General features: G+C 38.0%; 1 protein-coding gene across 1 annotated transcript in view; it reads right to left on the bottom strand.

Annotated features, from left to right (window-relative positions):
- SPATA1 (spermatogenesis associated 1) overlaps positions 1-17,849 on the bottom strand; it is a 53,757-nt gene extending 35,908 nt beyond the window's left edge. Inside the window, 3 exon segments of the mRNA XM_040231922.1 lie at positions 7,260-7,377; positions 10,565-10,677; positions 17,814-17,849. Of these exon segments, the coding sequence (XP_040087856.1) occupies positions 7,260-7,377; positions 10,565-10,677; positions 17,814-17,849 (267 nt within the window).
- Positions 17,850-19,278: the final 1,429 nt, after the last annotated feature.

The raw sequence follows: 19,278 nt of genomic DNA on the forward strand, positions 1-19,278 counted from the left end.
AGAAAATAGTAGTAGATGAAATCTGAGAGCCAGCCTGTTCCTGAGACTCTTCTTATCTTTGCATAGCCTCTGTAAGACTCCTGGTTACAATTCCTGTCTCTGGTTTCTTAAGGCTCTCATCATGTTATCTTCTGCTCAAAAACTACAAAGTTTCAGAAAAAAAAAAAAAATCCAAGTGCATTAATCTGGCATTCAAGACCTTCAACAACCTACGTTTACAATTGTCTACTATTCCCTTTCACACAATCAGTGCTCCAGTAAAAACTGAACCAGTCACTTTTCTGTAGTTGCCTGCTTAGCCGCTTCCATGCCCATTCTGCTTTCTCTACTCAGAAAGCTTCTCCCACCCAACATTTTTGCAAGATCAAATATTTATCTGTCAAAATCCAAACTGATGATCACCTCTTTCCTAAAGCTCTCCATTTCACCTCTTCTCTTTCTGGAAGCAGTCTCTTTTTCTTCTAAATATAGAGAATCAGTTCAGTACAGTTCAGTCGCTCAGTCGTGTCCGACTCTTTTTGACCCCATGGACTGCAGCATGCCAGACTTCCCTGTCCATCACCAACTCCCAGAGTTTACTGAAACTCATGTTCATTGAGTCGGTGATGCCATCCAACCATCTCATCCTCTGTTGTCCCCTTCTCCTCCCACCTTCAATCTTTCCCAGCTTCAGGGTCTTTTCAGATGAGTCACTTTGCATCAGGTGACCAAAGTATTGGAGTGTCAGCTGCAGTATCAGTTCTTCTAATGAATATTCAGGACTGATCTGGGGCTTTCATGGTGGCTCAGATGTTAAAATATCTGCCTGCAATGTGGGAGAGGCCCATGTTCGATCCCTAGGTTAGGAAGATCCCCTGGATAAGGAAATGACAACCCACTCCAGTATTCTTGCCTAAAGTATTCCATGGACAGAGGACCCTGGTGGGCTACAGTCATGGGGTCACAAAGAGTGGGAAACAACTGAGCGACTTCACTTTCTTTTTCTTTCTTTCTTTTTTCCTTTAGGATGGACTGGTTGGATCTCTTTGCAGTCCAAGGGACTCTCAAGAATCTTCTCCAACACCACAGTTCAGAAGCATCAATTCTTTGCCACTCAGCTTTCTTTATGGTACAACTCTCACATCCATATATGTCTACTGGAAAAACATAGCTTTGACTAGATGGACCTTTGTTGGCAAAGTAACGTCTCTGCTTTTTAATATGCTGTCTAGGTAGGTCATAACTTTTCTTCCAAGGAGCAAGTGTCCTTTAATTTCATGGCTGCAGTCACCATCTGCAGTGATTTTGGAGCCCTCCCCACCTCCTCAAATAAAGCCTGTCACTGTTTTCACTGTTTCACCATCTATTTGCCATGAAGTGATGGGACCAGATGCCATGATCTTAGTTTTCTGAGTATTGAGTTTTACGCCAACTTTTTTACTCTCCTCTTTCACTTTCATCAAGAGGCTCTTTAGTTCCTCTTTGCTTTCAGCCATAAGGGTGGTGTCATCTGTATATCTGAGGTTATTGATATTTCTCCCAGCTTGTGATTTCAGCTTGTGCTGCATCTAGCCCAGCATTTCTCATGATGTACTCTGCTCCTGCTGCTGCTGCTAAGTTGCTTCAGTCGTGTCCGACTCTGTGCGACCCCATAGATGGCAGCCTACTAGGCTCCTCTGTCCATGGGATTTTCCAGGCAAGAGTACTAGAGTGGGGTGCCATTGCCTTCTCCGGATGTAGTTTGCATATAAGTTAAATAAGCAGGGTGACAATATACAGCCTTGACATACTCCTTTCCCGATTTGGAACCAGTCAGTTGTTCCATGTTCAGTTCTAACTGTTGCTTCCACCTGCATATGGATTTCTCAAGGGGCAAGTCAGGTGGTCTGGTATTCCCATCTCTTTAAGAATTTTCCACACTTTGTTGTGATCTACACAGTCAAAGGCTTTGGCATAGTCAATAAAACAGAAGTAGATGTTTTTCTGGAACTCTCTTGTTTCTAGAGTTTTGCCAAGAGAACACACTGGTCATAACAAACACCCTCTTCCAACAACACAAGAGAAGACTTTACACATGGACATCACCAGATGGTCAATACTGAAATCAGACTGATTATATTCTTTGCAACCAAAGATGGAGAAGCTCTCTATACAGTCAGCAAAAACAAGATCGGGAGCTGATTATGGCTCAGATCATGAACTCCTTATTGCCAAATTCAGATTGAAATTGAAGAAAGTAGGGAAAACCACTAGACCATTCAAGTATGACCTAAATCAAATCCCTTATAATTACATAGTGAAGTGAGAAATAGATTCAAGGGATTAGATCTGATAGAGAGCTTGAAGAACTACGGATGGAGGTTCATGACATTATACAGGAGGCAGGGATGAAGACCATCCCCAAGAAAAAGAAATGCAAAAAGGCAAAATGGTTGTCTGAGGAGGCCTTACAAATAGCTGAGAAAAGAAGAAAAGTTAAGGCAAAGAAGAAAAGAAAAGATATACACATCTGGATGCAGAGTTCCAAAGAATAGCAAGGAGAGATAAGAAAGCCTTCCTCAGTGATCAATGCAAATAGAGGAAAACAAAAGAATGGGAAAGACTAGAGATCTCTTCAAGAAAATTAGAGACACCAAGGGAACATTTCAGGCAAAGATGAGCACAATAAAGGACAGAAATGGTATGGACCCAACAGAAGCAGAGGATATTAGAAAGAGGTGGCAGGAATACACAGAAGAACTATACAAAAAAGATCTTCATGGCCCAGATAATCACAATGGTGTGATCACTCACCTAGAGCCAGACAACCTGGAATGCAAAGTCAAGTGGGCCTTAGGAAGCATCACTATGAACAAAGCTAGTGGAGGTGATGGAATTCCAGTTGAGCTATTTCAAATCCTAAAAGATGATGCTGTGAAAGTGCTGCACTCAATATGCCAGCAAATATGGAAAACTCAGCAGTGGCCACAGGACTGGGAAAGGTCAGATTCATTCCAATCCCAAAGAAAGGCAATGCCACAGGTTGCTCAGACTACCTCACAATTGCATTCATCTGAGACACTAGCAAAATAATGCTCAAAATTCTCCAAGCCAGGCCTCAATATTATGTGAACCGTGAACTTCCAGATGTTCAAGCTGGATTTAGAAAAGGCAGAGGAACCAGAGATCAAATTGTCAACGTCCATTGGATCATTGAAATATACAGAATATGCTGTTTTAATTATTTGTGTATTTTGTCTTCACCACTACACTGAATATTCTTTTTATTATTATTATTTTTTTTTACTTTACAATATTGTATTGGTTTTGCCATACATCAACATGAATTCACCATGGGCGTACATGTGTTCCCACTCCTGAACGCCCCTCCCACCACCCTCCCCATACCATCCCTCTGGGTCATCCCAGTGCACCAGCCCCAAGCATCCTGTATCCTGAATATTCTTTAAGGGAAAAATCTATGTCCAATTCTTTTTTTAATCTCATTTTATATAGAGAAAAACATCAATAACTATTTGTTGAAAATAATAAATTATTAGAAACAGTTTAGAATTTGATTTTAATTACTGTCAGATCATTTCCAATTCAGAATTCTGTGGCTGATATTTAGTAATTTTACATATCATGAAAAAGAACAAAAATTTATGGGAGTAATTCTTTTTCTTCGAGATTAAGGGAAACAAACTTATGATCAGTAAATTAATATTCTGTGTATGGAACAGAACTCTATGCCAAAATGTTCAAATCTAGTAGATAAGCCCAAGAATTCCAATAGCAAATTCCTCTACAGTACTACCTTGGGGGGGATGTTTATTTTTTTCATTATCACTCATTATTTTTTTTCAATAAACATTTAAATGCCTAAGTGCTAAAAGCCTTGTTAGGCATTCATAAATAAAATAGTGAATAAAATAAGGTCTTTGCTCACAGGGAGCTACAGTCTAGGCAGAGTTAAACAAATAACCACATAAGCAAATACATAATAATGATATGTTTAAACTAGAGTAGAATAGGAATAAACTGCATTTTACAGTTTCAATTCAGTTCAGTGATTCAGTCCTGTCCAACTCTTTGCGACCCCACGGACTGCAGCACACCAGGCTTCCATGTTCATCACCAACTCCCAGAGCTTGTTCAAACTCATGTCCATCACGTTGGTGATCCATCCAACCATCTCATCCTGTCATCCCCTTCTCCTACTGCCTTCAATCTCTTCCCAGCATTAGAGTCTTTTCTAAAGAGTCAGTTCTTCACATCAGGTGGCCAAAGTATTAGAGCTTAAGCTGCATCATCAGTCCTTCCAATGAATATTCAGGACTGATTTCCTTTAGGATTGATTGGTTTGATCTCCTTGCAGCCCAAGGGACTCTCAAGAGTCTTCTCCAACAACACAGTTCAAAAGCATCAATTCTTCGGTGCTCAGTTTTCTTTATAGTCCAACTCTCACATCCATACATGACTACTGGAAAAACCATAGCTTTGACTAGACGGACCTTTGTTGGCAAAGTAATGTCTCTGCTTTTAAATATGCAGTCTAGGTTGGTCATAACTTTTCTTCCAAGGAGCAAACTTCTTTTAATGTCAAGGCTGTAGTCACCATCTGCAATGATTCTGGAGTCCAAGAAAATAAATTCCGTCACTGTTTCTATTGTTTCCCCATCTACTTGACATGAAGTGATGGACTGGATGTCATGGTCTTCGTTTTTTGAATGCTGAGTTTTAGGCCAGCTTTTTCACTCTCCTCTTTCACCTTCATCAGAGGCTCTTTAATTCCTCTTTGCTTTCTGCCATAAGGGTGGTGTTATATGTGTATCTGAGATTATTGCTATTTCTCTGGGCAAACTTGATTCCCACTTGTGCTTCATCCAGCCCTGCATTTCATATGAAGTCCTTATCATATAAGTTAAATAAGCAGGGTGACAACATAGAGCCTTGACATACTCCTTTTCCAACTTGGAACGAGTCTGTTGTTCCATGTCTGGTTCTAACTGTTGCTTCTTGATCTGCACACAGATTTCTCAAGAGGCAGGTCAGGTGGTCTGGTATTCCCATCTCTTTCAGAATTTTCCACACTTTGTTGTGATCCACACAGTCAAAGGCTTTAGCGTAGTCAGTGAAACAGAAATAGATGTTTTTCTGGAATTCTCTTGCTTTTTCTATTATTCAATGTATGTTGCCAATTTGACCTCTGGTTCCTCTGCCTTTCCTAAATCCAGCTTGAACATCTGGAAGTTCTTGGTTCATGTACTGTTGAAGCCTAGCTTGGAGCATTTTGAGCATTACTTTGCTAATATGTGAGATGAATGCAACTATGTGGTAGTTTTAACATTCTTTGGCATGGCCTTTCTTTGGGATTGAAATGAAAACTGACCTTTTCCAGTCATGTGACCAGTGCTGAATTTTCCAAATTTGCCAGTATACTGAATGCAGCACTTCCACAGCATCATCTTTTAGGATTTGAAATAACTCAGCTGAAATTCCATCACCTCCATTAACTTTGTTCGTAGTAATTCTTCTTAAGGCCCACTTGACTTCACATTCCAGGATGTCTGGCGCTGGTGATCACACCATCATGGTTATCTGTGTCATTAAGATCTTTTTTTGTATAGTTATTTTGTGTAATCTTGCCACCTCTTTTTAATATCTTCTGCTTCTGTTAGGTCCATAAAATTTCTGTCCTTTATTGTGCCCATTTTTGCATGAAATATTCGCTTAGTATCTCTAATTTTCTTGAAGAGAGCTCTAGTCTTTCCCATCCTATTGTTTTCCTCTATTTTTTTACATTGATCACTTACGAGGGCTTTATTATCTTATCTTATCCTTGCTATTGTTTGGAACTCTGAATTCAGATGGGTATATCTTTCCTTTTATCTTTTGCTTTCCCTTCTCTTCTTTTCTCAGCTATTTTTAAGGCCTCCTCAGACAACACTTACCTTTTTGTATTTCTTTTTCTTGGGGATGGTTTTGATCACCACCTTCTTACAATATTACGAACCTCTGTCCATAGTTCTTCAGGCACTCTCTCAGATCTAATCCCTTTAATCCATTTGTCACTTCCATTGTATAATCTAAGGGATTTGATTTAGGTCATACCTGAATGTTCTAGTGGTTTTCCCTACTTTCTTCAATTTTAGTCTGAATTTGGTAATAAGGAGTTCATGATCTGAACCATAGTCAGCTCCCAGTCTTGTTTTTGCTGACTATATAGAGCTTCTCCATCTTTGGCTGCAAAGAACATAATCAATCTGATTTCGGTATTGACTGTCTAGGGATATCGATGTGTAGTATCGTCTCATGTGTTGCTGGAAGAGGGTGTTCGCTATAACTTGTGCGTTCTCTTGGCAAAACTCTGTCAGCCTTTGCTCTGCTTCATTTTGTACTCCAAAGCCAAACTTGCCTGTTACTCTACGTACCTCTTGACTTCCTACTTTTTCACTCCAGTTGCCTATGATGAAAAAGACATCTTTTGGGGGGTGTTACCTCAATAAGGTTTTTAGGTCATCACAGAACCATCTAACTTCAGCTCCTTCAGCATTAGTGGCTGGGGCATAGACTTGGATTGCTGTGATATTGGTGTTCCTTGAAAACGAAAAGAGATCATTCTTTTGTTTTTGAGACTGCACCCAAGTACTGCATTTCTGACTCTCTTGTTGACTGTGAGGCCTACTCCATTTCTTCTAAGGGATTCTTGCCTACTTAGAGTTTAAATAGGGAAAATCTTGATTAGAGAAATAAACCTTATATAAATAAAAGAAACCAGGAACTTTGAGATCTAATGGTTTGCTGGACTGAGATTTCAGTTAGGGAAACTCTCTATTTAGAAAATCCTGCCACTGAAGCTACAAATAGGAGTGTTCAATTGAGAATAGCTGATTCCTGCCCCATCAAATACAGTATATTGGAGTCATTCCACATCAAACAAGGCTAGTTGTGGCCTAACAAATGAGAATCCATTTTTTTCCCCCACAAATGCTCATTTATAAAGCTTCTAATGCTATTAAATTTTAAAATATATTATCACATTTAAAATTTGTCTTTCTTTTCTCCCCAGGGAAATTTACACACCAACGCCCACCCCCCTATATTTTAGTGCACAATAATGTACCAGAAAGGTCCATCTTTTCTTGATGACCTGTGTGCTAAATGATATTTCCATTTTGTTATGATTGAAATTACATATTGCATAGTATATTAAGGAGTTGAGTTGATAAGCATTTAAGAAAGAAAATTTGTTAAGGTATGCTTTTCTTTAATCAAAAGGAAAAATTAATAAAACTTACTACAGCTAGATTATTTCCAATGCATTTGAGAAATAAAAATTTCTCTGCAACAGCTTCTTCACCAAGGAACTCACTGAGACACTCCCTCAGGTCTTGTAAAGTTAGGTGAGGAGATACTCTGAAATATCATGACATTGCCTTATAATGTAAAATAAAATAGGTTTCAGCTATAATAAAGATTCAATAGCTTTAGACTTTTATCTCAAGTCTAAATACTAATTTAATAGATCACATATTACTTAATATATTGTGTTTCTACATTGCTTGGAACTTTGTAGGCTTGAAGGCTGTAAATTTTTTTTACAAAATGGTTAAAAGTCACTTAATCAATAAAATCATTAAAATTTTAAATTATCCAAATGTACAGTTTATAAAAGTCCTTTCTGTACTATAAAAGACTTCTTTTCTTTTCTCATCTACCTTCAATTTCACTTTTCTCATCTACCTTCAGTTTTTTTATTAAAATAAAACCATGCAATGATATTTATATAATATTATATGTATCTTAAAGAAGGATTTAGCCACAGATATTTATTTTGGAAGTTTGACAGTGTTAGCTAGTGCTTAAGACTTTCTTTGATGATCAAATGTCATCAGACTATACATCTTTGCTTATTGGGGTCTTTGTTGCTATACAGGGCTTTTTTCTAGCTGTGATGAGTAGGAGCTACTCTGTAGTTGTGGTGCTTGGGCTTTTTGTTGTGGTGGCTTCTCTTGTTAAGGGGCATGGGTTCTAGGGTGCCCTGGCTTCAGTAGTTGCAGTTCCCAGCCACTAGAGCACAGGCTTAGTTGCTCTGCGGCATATGGGATCTTCCTAGACCAGGGATCAAACCCATGTTTCCTGCAATAGTAGGAGGATTCTTTACCATTGAGCCCCTAAGGAGGCCCAATTTAATAGATCATATATAGCTTAATCCGAGAAGGCAATGGCACCCCACTCCAGTACTCTTGCCTGGAAAATCCAATGGATGGAGGAGCCTGGTAGGCTGCAGTCCATGGGGTCGCTAAGAGTCGGGCACGACTGAGAGACTTCACTTTCACTTTTCACTTTCATGCATTGGAGAAGGAAATGGCAACCCACTCCAGTGTTCTTGCCTGGAGAATCCCAGGGATCGGGGAGCCTGGTGGGCTGCCGTCTATGGGGTCGCACAGAGTCGGACACGACTGAAGTGACTTAGCAGTAGCATATAGCTTAATATATTGTGTTTCTACATTGCTTGGAACTTTGTAGGCTTGAAGGCTGTAAATATTTTTTTTACAAAATGGTTAAAAGTCACTTAATCAATAAAATCATTAAAAATTTTAATTATCCAAATGTAACCCTGGGATTTCTTTGGAAGGAAAGATGCTAAAGCTGAAACTCCAGTACTTGGGCCACCTCATGAGAAGAGTTGACTCATTGGAAAAAACTCTGATGCTGGGAGGGATTGGGGGCAGGAGAAGAAGGGGACGACTGAGGATGAGATGGCTGGATGGCATCACAGACTCGATGGATGTGAGTCTGAGTGAACTCGGGAGATGGTGATGGACAGGGAGGCCTGGCGTGCTGCGATTCATGGGGTCGCAAAGAGTCGGACACGACTGAGCGACTGAACTGAACAGTTTATAAAAGTCCTTTTTGTACTAAAAAAGACTTCTTTTCTCATCTACCTTCAATTTCACTTTTCTCATCTACCTTCAGTTTTTTTTATTAAAATAAAACCATGCAATGATATTTATATAATATTATATGTATCTTAAAGAAGGATTTAGCCACAGATATTTATTTTGGAAGTTTGACACTGTTAGCTAGTGCTTAAGACTTTCTTTGATGATCAAATGTCATCAGACTATACATCTTTGCTTATTGGGAACACTTCATTCCTCAACATCTAAAATTTAAAGCTCTTGTTCTGAGTCCTTATTTTTCTAGACTTTTAGGGGAATATTACATAATTAACTCAATTAACAAATATATATTGAGCTCCTCTTTGTGTCAGATATTGTTGTAGGGTTGAGAATAAGGCAATCAACAAAACAACTATTTTTGCCCTTATAGACCTTACAATCTAATGGTGGAAGTGAAAAATTAACAAAGTAAGTAAGAAAAAATTTAATTCGTAAGACACTGCTAAGTACTATTTGTTGCTGTTTAGTCGCTCAGTCCTATCTGATTCTTTGTGACAGCATGGACTATAGTCTGCTAGGCTCCTCTGTCCATGGGATTCTCCAGGCAAGAACACTAGAGTGGGTTGCCATTTATTTCTCCAGGGAATCTTTCCAATGCAGGGATCAAACCCACGTCTCCTGCATTGGCAGGCAGATTCTTTACCGCTGAGCTACCAGGGAAGCCCAGTACTATAGAGAAACATAAAGCAGGCAAGGATGAGTATTCTGATGAGAGAAAATATAAGCAAAAAAGTAATATTGGAGAAAAGACATGAATGAAGGAGATGAGATAGCATATGTAAAGGCTCAAAGAGCATTTTAGACAAAAGAAACAGCAAGTACAAGAGTTCTGAGGTAGGGCTATGTCTAATGTGTTCCAGAACACAAAGGAAGTTCATGTGCTTGAAAAAAATGATGGGGAAGATTAGGAAGACTGAGGTGTCCTCGAGAGAAATAACAACAGGCAATTAGAACACATAGTATCATGTGTGTTTCTGTGAAGGTGAAATAATATATATGTTATGTGCGTGCTCAGTCGCTTCAGTCATATCCAGCTCTTTACATCCCCATTGACAACGGCCCATCAGGCTCTTCCGTCCATGTGATTCTCCAGGCATGAATACTGGAGTGGGTTGCCCTGCTTTCCTCCAGGGGATCTTCCCAACTGAGGAATCAAATCCGTGTGCCTCATGTCTCCTGCATTGGCAGGCGAGTTCTTTACCACTAGCGCCACCTGGGAAGCCCATATATATGTTATATGTATATATATATTGTGTTTCTATTTTTAAATAGTTCAGTGAAAAAGTCATTGTAGGTATACTGGTTTAACCACTATTCACAGCTCTTCAGTAGGTTTCTAATTTCAGGTAAATACGTTCTTAATTCTCTTTGTGTATAGCCTGGTTACTACACAGGTTAGTTATACTCTGTTTTCTAGGTGGCAGTGCTATGGCTAAGTGACATCTGTTCCTATGGCACTTTTTAACAGTTACATAGTACTATTTATTGATAGTATTCATTCAGACAGGGACTGGATCCATCACATGAACAAGTTATTTTTCGCTTACAATTTCTGAATTTCCACAAAGCATTTTTATCTGCAGAAAAAAAAAGATTGCTTTTTCAGACACATTGTAATGTGACTACAAAATACTTGCCTTATAAATCCAGCTGAAATGAATTTGTTAACAACTTCTATTGAAATGGTATTTAACTTATAATTCCATGATCCTTCAGGGACATAAAAAACATGAAGTTCCACCAACTGAATAAATTAAGAATAAAGTCAGTTAAAATCATTTTTAAGTGAGAAAAATCAATTAATGTCCTTCAGAATTTGAGTTTAATAAACATCATTGAAATAAACAAGGTATATATGTATCCTTCTGAACAAACACATACAAAAAAACAAAACGAAGAGCCTGAAATACGCCAAGTTGGCTACTAGGCACTGGAGCACATTTTCCCTTGGAAACAATGTCCTAGATGTGGTGCTAGATTTCCTTAACATATATATGACACACAAACATTTGTGGCTTGCAATAAGGACACTAGATTGCCAAGATCAGATTTCCTATTACCAACCAATGCCCCTTTCCCTGACCTCTACCTACACAGTTTAATTTGTGTGATTTTATGGAATCCATATAGTCCTTATTCTATATATATATAGTCTCCCTAACACAGCTGTGATGATTGCTAGTTCTAACCTGCTGAAGTCTGAATACAGGGGTTTGGGGAATATTTTTGTTTACCAGAATTTGAGGAAGAACCTATTCCTGACTAGTGATGGAAAAGGAATGGTTGTTTCCACATAGGGCAGGTCTGTAAGCTTAGATTGATTGTGTTTATATGTTGTCTGTGCTTATATGTACTATCATCTTTTCTATTGTTTTATGACCTCAATTAGAATTCATCCACTGAGAAGAATATTTAGATTTCTACAAAACAGTTATAGCAAATAAAGACTTTTACTTCAATGAAAGTTTGATACTCATCCATATTAAAAGTCAAAGCATTTAAATGATTATACATTACAGTATAATGTATCTGAAAAAATGTTTTTTAAATTTGAAGTAAATACGACCTCACATTAATATTAGTAATTCTTATAGGAAATGAAAATGGCTCTTGAATGAGTAATTTGCTCAAATTGTTTTTATAGACCAAGCATACTGCTGCTGCTGCTAAGTTGCTTCAGTTGTGACCGACTCTGTGTGACCCCATAGACGGCAGCCCACCAGGCTCCCACGTCCCTGGGATTCTCTAGGCAAGACCACTGGAGTGGGTTGCCATTTCCTTCTCCAATGCATGAAAACAAAAAGTGAAAGTGAAGTCGCTCGGTCGTATCTGACCCTCAGTGACCCCATGGACTGCAGCCTACCAGGCTCCTCCGTCCATGGGATTTTCCAGGCAAGAGTACTGGAGTGGGGTGCCATTGCCTTCTCCGATAGACCAAGCAGATTATCTGTATATTTTGATGTCAGAATATTAACTAACAGTTTAAGATGTCTGCATAGATTGAACAGTGAAGTTTCTTATATGCTGTATTTTGAATTTCAGGGCATTTAAAGATTACTCTCAGCAAATGAAGCAACAGACAAAGAATTAATCTCAAAAATATACAAGCAACTCCTGCAGCTCAATTCCAGAAAAATAAAAGACCCAATCAAAAAGTGGGCCAAAGAACTAAACAGACATTTCTTCAAAGATGACATATAGATGGCGAACAAACATATGAAAAGATGCTCAACATCACTCATTATCAGAGAAATGCAAATCAAAACCACAATGAGGTACCATTTCATGCCAGTCAGAATGGCTGCTATCCAAAAGTCTACAAGCAATAAATGATGGAGAGGGTATGGAGAAAAGGGAACCCTCTTACACTGTTGGTGGCAATGCAAACTAGTACAGCCACTATGGAGAACAGTGTGGAGATTCCTTAAAAAACTGGAAATAGAACTGTCATATGACCCAGCAATCTATACGCACTGAAGAAACCAGAATCGAAAGAGACACATATACCCCAATGTTCATCGCAGCACTGTTTACAATAGCCAGGACATGGAAGCAACCTAGATGTCCATCAGCAGATGGATGGATAAGAAAGCTGTGGTACATATACACAATGGAGTATTACTCAGCCATTAAAAATAATACATTTGAATCAGTTCTAAATGAGGTGGATGAAACTGAGCCTATTATACAGAGTGAAGTAAGCCAGAAAGAAAAACACCAATAGAGTATACTAACACATATATATGGAATTTAGAAAGAAGGTAACAATAACCTTGTATGCAAGACAGCAAAAGAGACATAGATGTATAGAACAGTCTTTTGGACTCTGTGGGAGAGGGCGAGGGCAGGATGATATGGGAGAATGGCATTGAAACATGTAAAATATCATATGTGAAATGAATCACCCGTCCAGGTTTGATGCATGATACAGGGTGCTTGGGGCTGGTACACTGGGATGACCCAGAGGGATGGGATGGGGAGGGAGGTGGGAGGGGGATTCAGGATGGGGAACACATGTATACTCATGGCGAATTCAAGTCAATGTATGGCAAAACCAATATAATATTGTAAAGTAAAATAAATAAATAAATTTTTTAAAAAAATAAATAAATAAAAGATTACTCTCTGGTTATACCATCCTATTAACAGCTAAAAGCTATATTATGTACTAATACTACAATAGTAAATATTAAAGCTATACTAATAAATATTTATAAAACTTTCAGAAATTTGAAGTAAATATGGCCTTATTTATATGAATATATCAATATTTTATAGTAGAAAAATATTTCTTGAACTAAACATTTTACTCCATTTTCATAAACCAAGTAATTACTTCAATATTTTTATACAATTCATGAATTATAATTCAAAGTATTTGTATATACTTTCCATAATTGAATGAGGAGGCAACATAAAGAAGAAGTAATTATAATAATAAAACATTTCCTGGCCTTTGAAACATTTTGTAAAGTAAATTAATTTATGGAGAATTTTAATTTATTCATTCATTCAAGAAACATACCTACTATGTGGAAGTACTGTTCTAGGCACTATGAGTATGTAGTGAAGAAAACAAAGGTCCTTGCCTGCATGCAGCTGATATTCTAATGAGGTATCAGGACAAGGGTGAGGAAAGTGAAGCACTCACCTCAGGTACGAAATTTAAAGTGGCACCAAAGCCTCAATAATCGAGGTAAATAATATTTAAAGATCTATTCAATGCAAAAAATTCATGATGAACAAAATATCATAAATTTAAAGATAGAATGGTCCTATTATAGCCTGAATAGAAAAAAAAAGTGAACTGCTATATACACGCTTTTTAAAAAAATACATTTCTTAATGGCTAACTTTTTCCAGAACAACATATTTGAAAAAATATTGAAAATTTTGCAAGCCTGTATTAAAACTCAGGACATCACTTTAAGGTTAAACATTCTATTTATATCAAAACTCAACTTTATTGTAATTTTACTTTCCTGGCTTTAATGGAAGTAAACTCATCAATAATATTCTCATTAAAACTATTAACTATTTAAAAATACATTAAATAGCACAGGAAACTATACTGAATATTATGTAATAACTTCTAAGGGAAAAGAATCTGGAAAAGAATATATATATACACACATGTATAACTGAATTGCTGTGCTGTGGCTTCCCTGATGACTCAGAGGGTAAAGAATCTGCCTGCAATGCGAGAGACCTAGGTTCCATCCCTGGGTTCAGAAGATCCCCTGGAGAGAGGAATGGCTAACCACTCCAGTATTCTGGCCTGGAGAATTCCATGGACTGTATAGTACGTGGGGTTGAAAAGAGTTGGACACGGCTGAGTGACTTTCACTTTCATACCTGAAACTTACCTGTGGGGTGCTCAGTTGCTCAGTCATGTCCAACTCTTTGGGACCCCATGGACTGTGTGGCCTGTCAGGTTTCTCTGTCCACACAATTTCTCAGGCAAGAATACTGGAGTGATTTGCCATTTCCTACTCCAGGGTTTCTTCCTGACCCAGGGATCAAACATGCATCTCCTGCACTGTCAGGCAGATTCTTCAACACTGAGCCACCTGGGAAGCCCATCTTAAACTTACACTATATTGTAAATCAACTATGATTAAAAATTTTTTTAAATAAATGAAAATAAAAATAACTCTTCTACAATAAATAAATAAATACATAAAGTAAAAATACATTAAAAGATATACAGAGGGATATATATTTTGCCTTTTGCCTCTGGCTCCAAAATGGCTAGGCATAACATTATTGGATCCTGTTTCTATTTAAAATGTTGATATCCTGTTCATCATTGGTTTTTCCATTAACTTTTCATTTTAGAAATCTTTTATTATTTACTTTAATTACTTATTCTTTTCCATGCCTCTTTAAGTTTTGCACCAAAGACAACTGACTCCTTTGCCTCAGACTAGTCTCAGCCTTGTGAGGGACACAGACAATAAACATTAAATATAAAACACTGGTAAGTGATATAGAAAATTAGAAAGTGAACATCCCTGGTCAAAAAGAATTAGTAGAGCAGGGCAAAAAAGAAGGGGGGGGGATAAAAGAGGGAGTAATTTTCAGTTTTAAATGGAATAATTCAAATACACATCTAAGAAAACTAACAATTCCTTAATGTCAACTGATATCTAGTCCATATTCAAATTTCCCCTATTGTCCAACTGTCCTTAGAATGTTCTTTCAATCTAGAATCCAATCAAGGATAACATATGCATTTGGTTGTCATATCTTTTTTATTTTAATTGAAGTACAGTTGATTTATAATTTTGTGTTAGTTTCAGGTATACAGCAAAGTGATTCAGCTATTTTCTTTCAGATTAAATTCATCTCCCACGCTAGCAAAGTAATGCTCAAAGTTCTCCAAGCCAGGCTTCAACAGTACGTGAACTGTGAACTTCCAGATGTTCAAGCTGGATTTAGAAAAGGCAGAGGAACCAGAGATCAAATTGCCAACATCCGCTGGATCATCGAAAAAGTAAGAGAATTCCAGAAAAACATCTATTTCTGCTTTATTGACTATGCCAAAGCCTTTGTGTGGATCACAATAAACTGGAAAATTCTGAAAGAGATGGGAATATCAGAACACCTAACCTCCCTCTCGAGAAATCTGTATGCAGGTCAAGAAGCAACAGTTAGAACTGAACATAGAACAACAGACTGGTTCTAAATCAGGAAAGGTGTACAGTCGAGGCTGTATATTGTCACCCTGCTTATTTAACTTATATGCAGAGTACATCATGAGAAATGCTGGGCTTGATGAAGCACAAGCTGAAATCACAAACTGGGAGAAATATCAATAACCTCAGATATACAGATGATACCACTCTATGGCAGAAAGCGAAGAACTAAAGAGCCTCTTGATGAAAGTGAAAGAGGAGAGTGAAAAAGTTGGTTTAAAACTCAACATTCAGAAAACAAAGATCATGGCATCTGGTCCCATCACTTCATGGCAAATAGATGGGGAAACAATGGAAACAGTGAGAGACTTTATTTTGGGGGGCTCCAAAATCACTGCAGATGGTGACAGCAGCCATGAAATTAAGACACTTGCTCCTTGGAAGAAAAGCTACAACCAAACTAGACAGCATATTAAAAAGCAGAGACATTACTTTACCAACAAGGGTCTGTCTAATCAAAGCTGAACTTCAGTGTTGGAGAAGACTCTTCAGAGTCCTTTGGACTGCAAGGAGATCCAACCAGTCCATCCTAAGGAAATCAGTCCTGAATATTCATTGGAAGGACTGATGTTGAAGATGAAACTCCAATATTTTGGCCACCTGATGTGAAGAGCTGACTCATTTGAAAAGACTCTGATGCTGGGAAAGATTGAAGGCAGGAGGAGAAGGGGGTGACAGAGGATGAGATGGTTGGATGGCATCACTGACAATGGACATGAGTTTGAGTAAACTCCAGGAGTCGGTGATGGACAGGGAGGCCTGGCATGCTGCAGTCCATGGAGTCGCAAAGAGTCAGACATGACTGACTGAACTGAACTGAGTGTCCAAGAATTGAAGTTTGGTAAGGCATTAAGTATGACTCCAAGGTGTTTGGCCTCAGATATTAAAAGGATGGATTTGCCATAAACTGAAATGAGTAAGGTCATGGTTAGCACAGGTTTGGGTTGCAGGGAGAAGTATAGTTGTTTCAAACATATTGAGTTTCTGTTGTCTATTGGTCATCCAAGTGGAGATTTCAAGTAGGCAGCTGACAACATCAGTCTGGAATTTGGGAAAGAGGGTTGGGATAGGGATATAAATTTGTGAATACGTAGCATAATGTATTTAAAACTACTAGATTGGATAAAGATCACAATGAGTGCAAACAGAGAAGAGTGCAAACAGAGAGGAGAACAAAGAGCTAACCCCTGAAATTCCCCAGTATCAAGAGATCAGGAAGAAGAAAAACACCTAAAAGAGAAGAAGACAGAACAGGGACTTCCTTGGTAGTCTAGTACTAAGACTCCATTCTACCAGTGCAGGGGGCCCAGGTTCGATCTCTAGTCACGGAAACAGATTCCATATGCTGCAACTGAAGATCCTGCATGCCTAAAGTACAGATCCCATGTGCTGCAACTAAGACTCGATGCAGCCAAATATATAAATATTTTTTAAAAGAAGACTGAGAATGAATAACAAGGAATTATGTCAAGGAAGAGAGTGATCAATGGTGTCAACTATTGTGCACATACAGATCAAGCGTATGTGAGATAAGAATTAAACAATAGCTTTAGTAATGTAAAGGCGAACAGGGCAGTCGGTTTTGGTGGAGTAGAGGAGTGAAAACTTGTTTGGAGTTAATTTAAATAAAAAAATGGGAAGAATGTACTGGGGTTTGAGGAGGTATGAAATAGTTGTCTAAAATAGTGGAACAGAGAATAAGTAGGAGGTAGTCTTGTTGCCTCCTAGCAAAAAGTTCCACTTGAGATTCATGCTCATTAAAGTGAGAATAGTCCTTATGCTGGTATATTTTTCTCCAGCCATGTGCCAGTGTAGGTATACATGAGGAACAGATGAAGATTAACCAGGGTTTTTGTTTTATCAATGGAATGAGAGGGGGTAACAAGTCAAAATTATGTGCAAGAATGATCAAGAATGCTCCATGATATTTAAGACAGCCAGAGAGGGTATCCTGAGAAGAGAAACAAACAAAAAAAGATTATAGGGTCAATGCACTGGAGGTACCAGTATAATTGGGGTCCTTAGAGATACAAGATCTGTAATCAGAAAATGGGATACAGAAAATTGGGTTCACAGTGGAGTTAGTATACAATACTTTATATAATCCATATTTTTGCTTTATCAAAACTTTTAAAAACGAATGGTAGGTAGGTATTTCTTATATTTTAGTACAAAAAGATTCTCTTACCTCTGATGAAGAAGGTCGACTTGGATTGAGGGACATATTCACCAATGTCTGAATAGGGTAATTATCAGTTGAAATTTTGTAGAGTTTTTTAAAATTTTTTCTTCATTTAATATTTAATAAAGGTTATAACAGATTTTTGGTTTGGCTTGCTTAAGTTATAGCATTCCACTCATTTCTGGTCTTTGATTCATTCAAAAAGTAAATAGAAAAAAAAAAGGCTTTAAAATAGAGTCAAAATGAAAACTTAGATAAGTATGCAATCTTATAATAATAATTTAAAATGACATACTACTGATAAGTAGGGCTGGTAAATGCAAAGAAAATCATATACCCCATACAACAAAGTGGTAAATTATTAATATAGTAGACTTGTGACTAGAACTCTTTTTACTAAATAATTCATTTCTCTCGGTCAAAAATTAAGGTTAAATATATATAGCTTTTTACATAAAGTAGAAATACACTTTTGGAAGTAGAAGGACTAAAACTATAAAAATAGCTGCCGTGAAGAGTCGGACATGACTGAGAGATTTCACTTTCACGCATTGGAAGGAAATGGCAACCCACTCCAATGTTTTGCCTGGAGAATCCCAGGGACAGCAGAGCCTGGTGGGCTGCCATCTATGAGGTCACAGAGTCAGACACGACTGATGCAACTTAGCAGCAGTAGCAGCAGCTGTTCAGTCGCCTAGTCGTGTCTGACTCTTTGCAACCCCATGGACTGCAGCACACTAGGCTTTCATGTCCAACACCAACTCCCAGAGCTTTCTCAAACTCATGTCCATCGAGTCGGTGATGACATGTAACCATCTCATCCTCTGTCATCCCCTTCTCCTGCCTTCAGTCTTTCCCAGTGTCAGGGTCTTTTCTAATGAGTCAGTTCTTTGCGTCAGGTGGCCAAAGTACTGGAGCTTCAGCTTTAGCATCAGTCCTTCCAATGAATGTTAGGACTGATTTCCTTGAGGATTGACTGGTTTGATCTCCTTTCAGTCCAAGGGACTCTGAAAAGTCTTCTCTAACACCAAAGTTCAAAAGCATCAATTCTTTGGTCCTCAGCTTTCTTCACAGTCCAACTCTCACATCCATACATGACTGCTGGAAAAAACAAAGCTTTGACTATATGGACCTTTATTGGCAAAGTAATGTCTCTGCTTTTTAATATGCTCTCTAGGTTTCTCATAGCTTTTCTTCCAAGGAGCAAGTGTCTTTTAATTTCATGGCTGCAGTCACTATCTGCAATGATTTTGGAGCCGCCCAAAATAAAGTCTCACACTGTTTCCATGGTTTCCCCATTTATTTGCCATGAAGTGATGGGACTGAATGCCAGGATCTCAGTTTTTTTTTTTTTTTTTCCTAAGCCAGATTTTTCACTCTCCTCTTTCACTTTCATCAACAGGCTATTTAGTTCCTCTTCACTTTCTGCCATAAGGGTGGTGACACTTGCATATCTGAGGTTATTAATATT

Source organism: Oryx dammah, unplaced genomic scaffold (genome assembly GCF_014754425.2).
Source record: "Oryx dammah isolate SB20612 unplaced genomic scaffold, SCBI_Odam_1.1 HiC_scaffold_28, whole genome shotgun sequence".
Lineage (NCBI taxonomy): Eukaryota > Metazoa > Chordata > Mammalia > Artiodactyla > Bovidae > Oryx > Oryx dammah.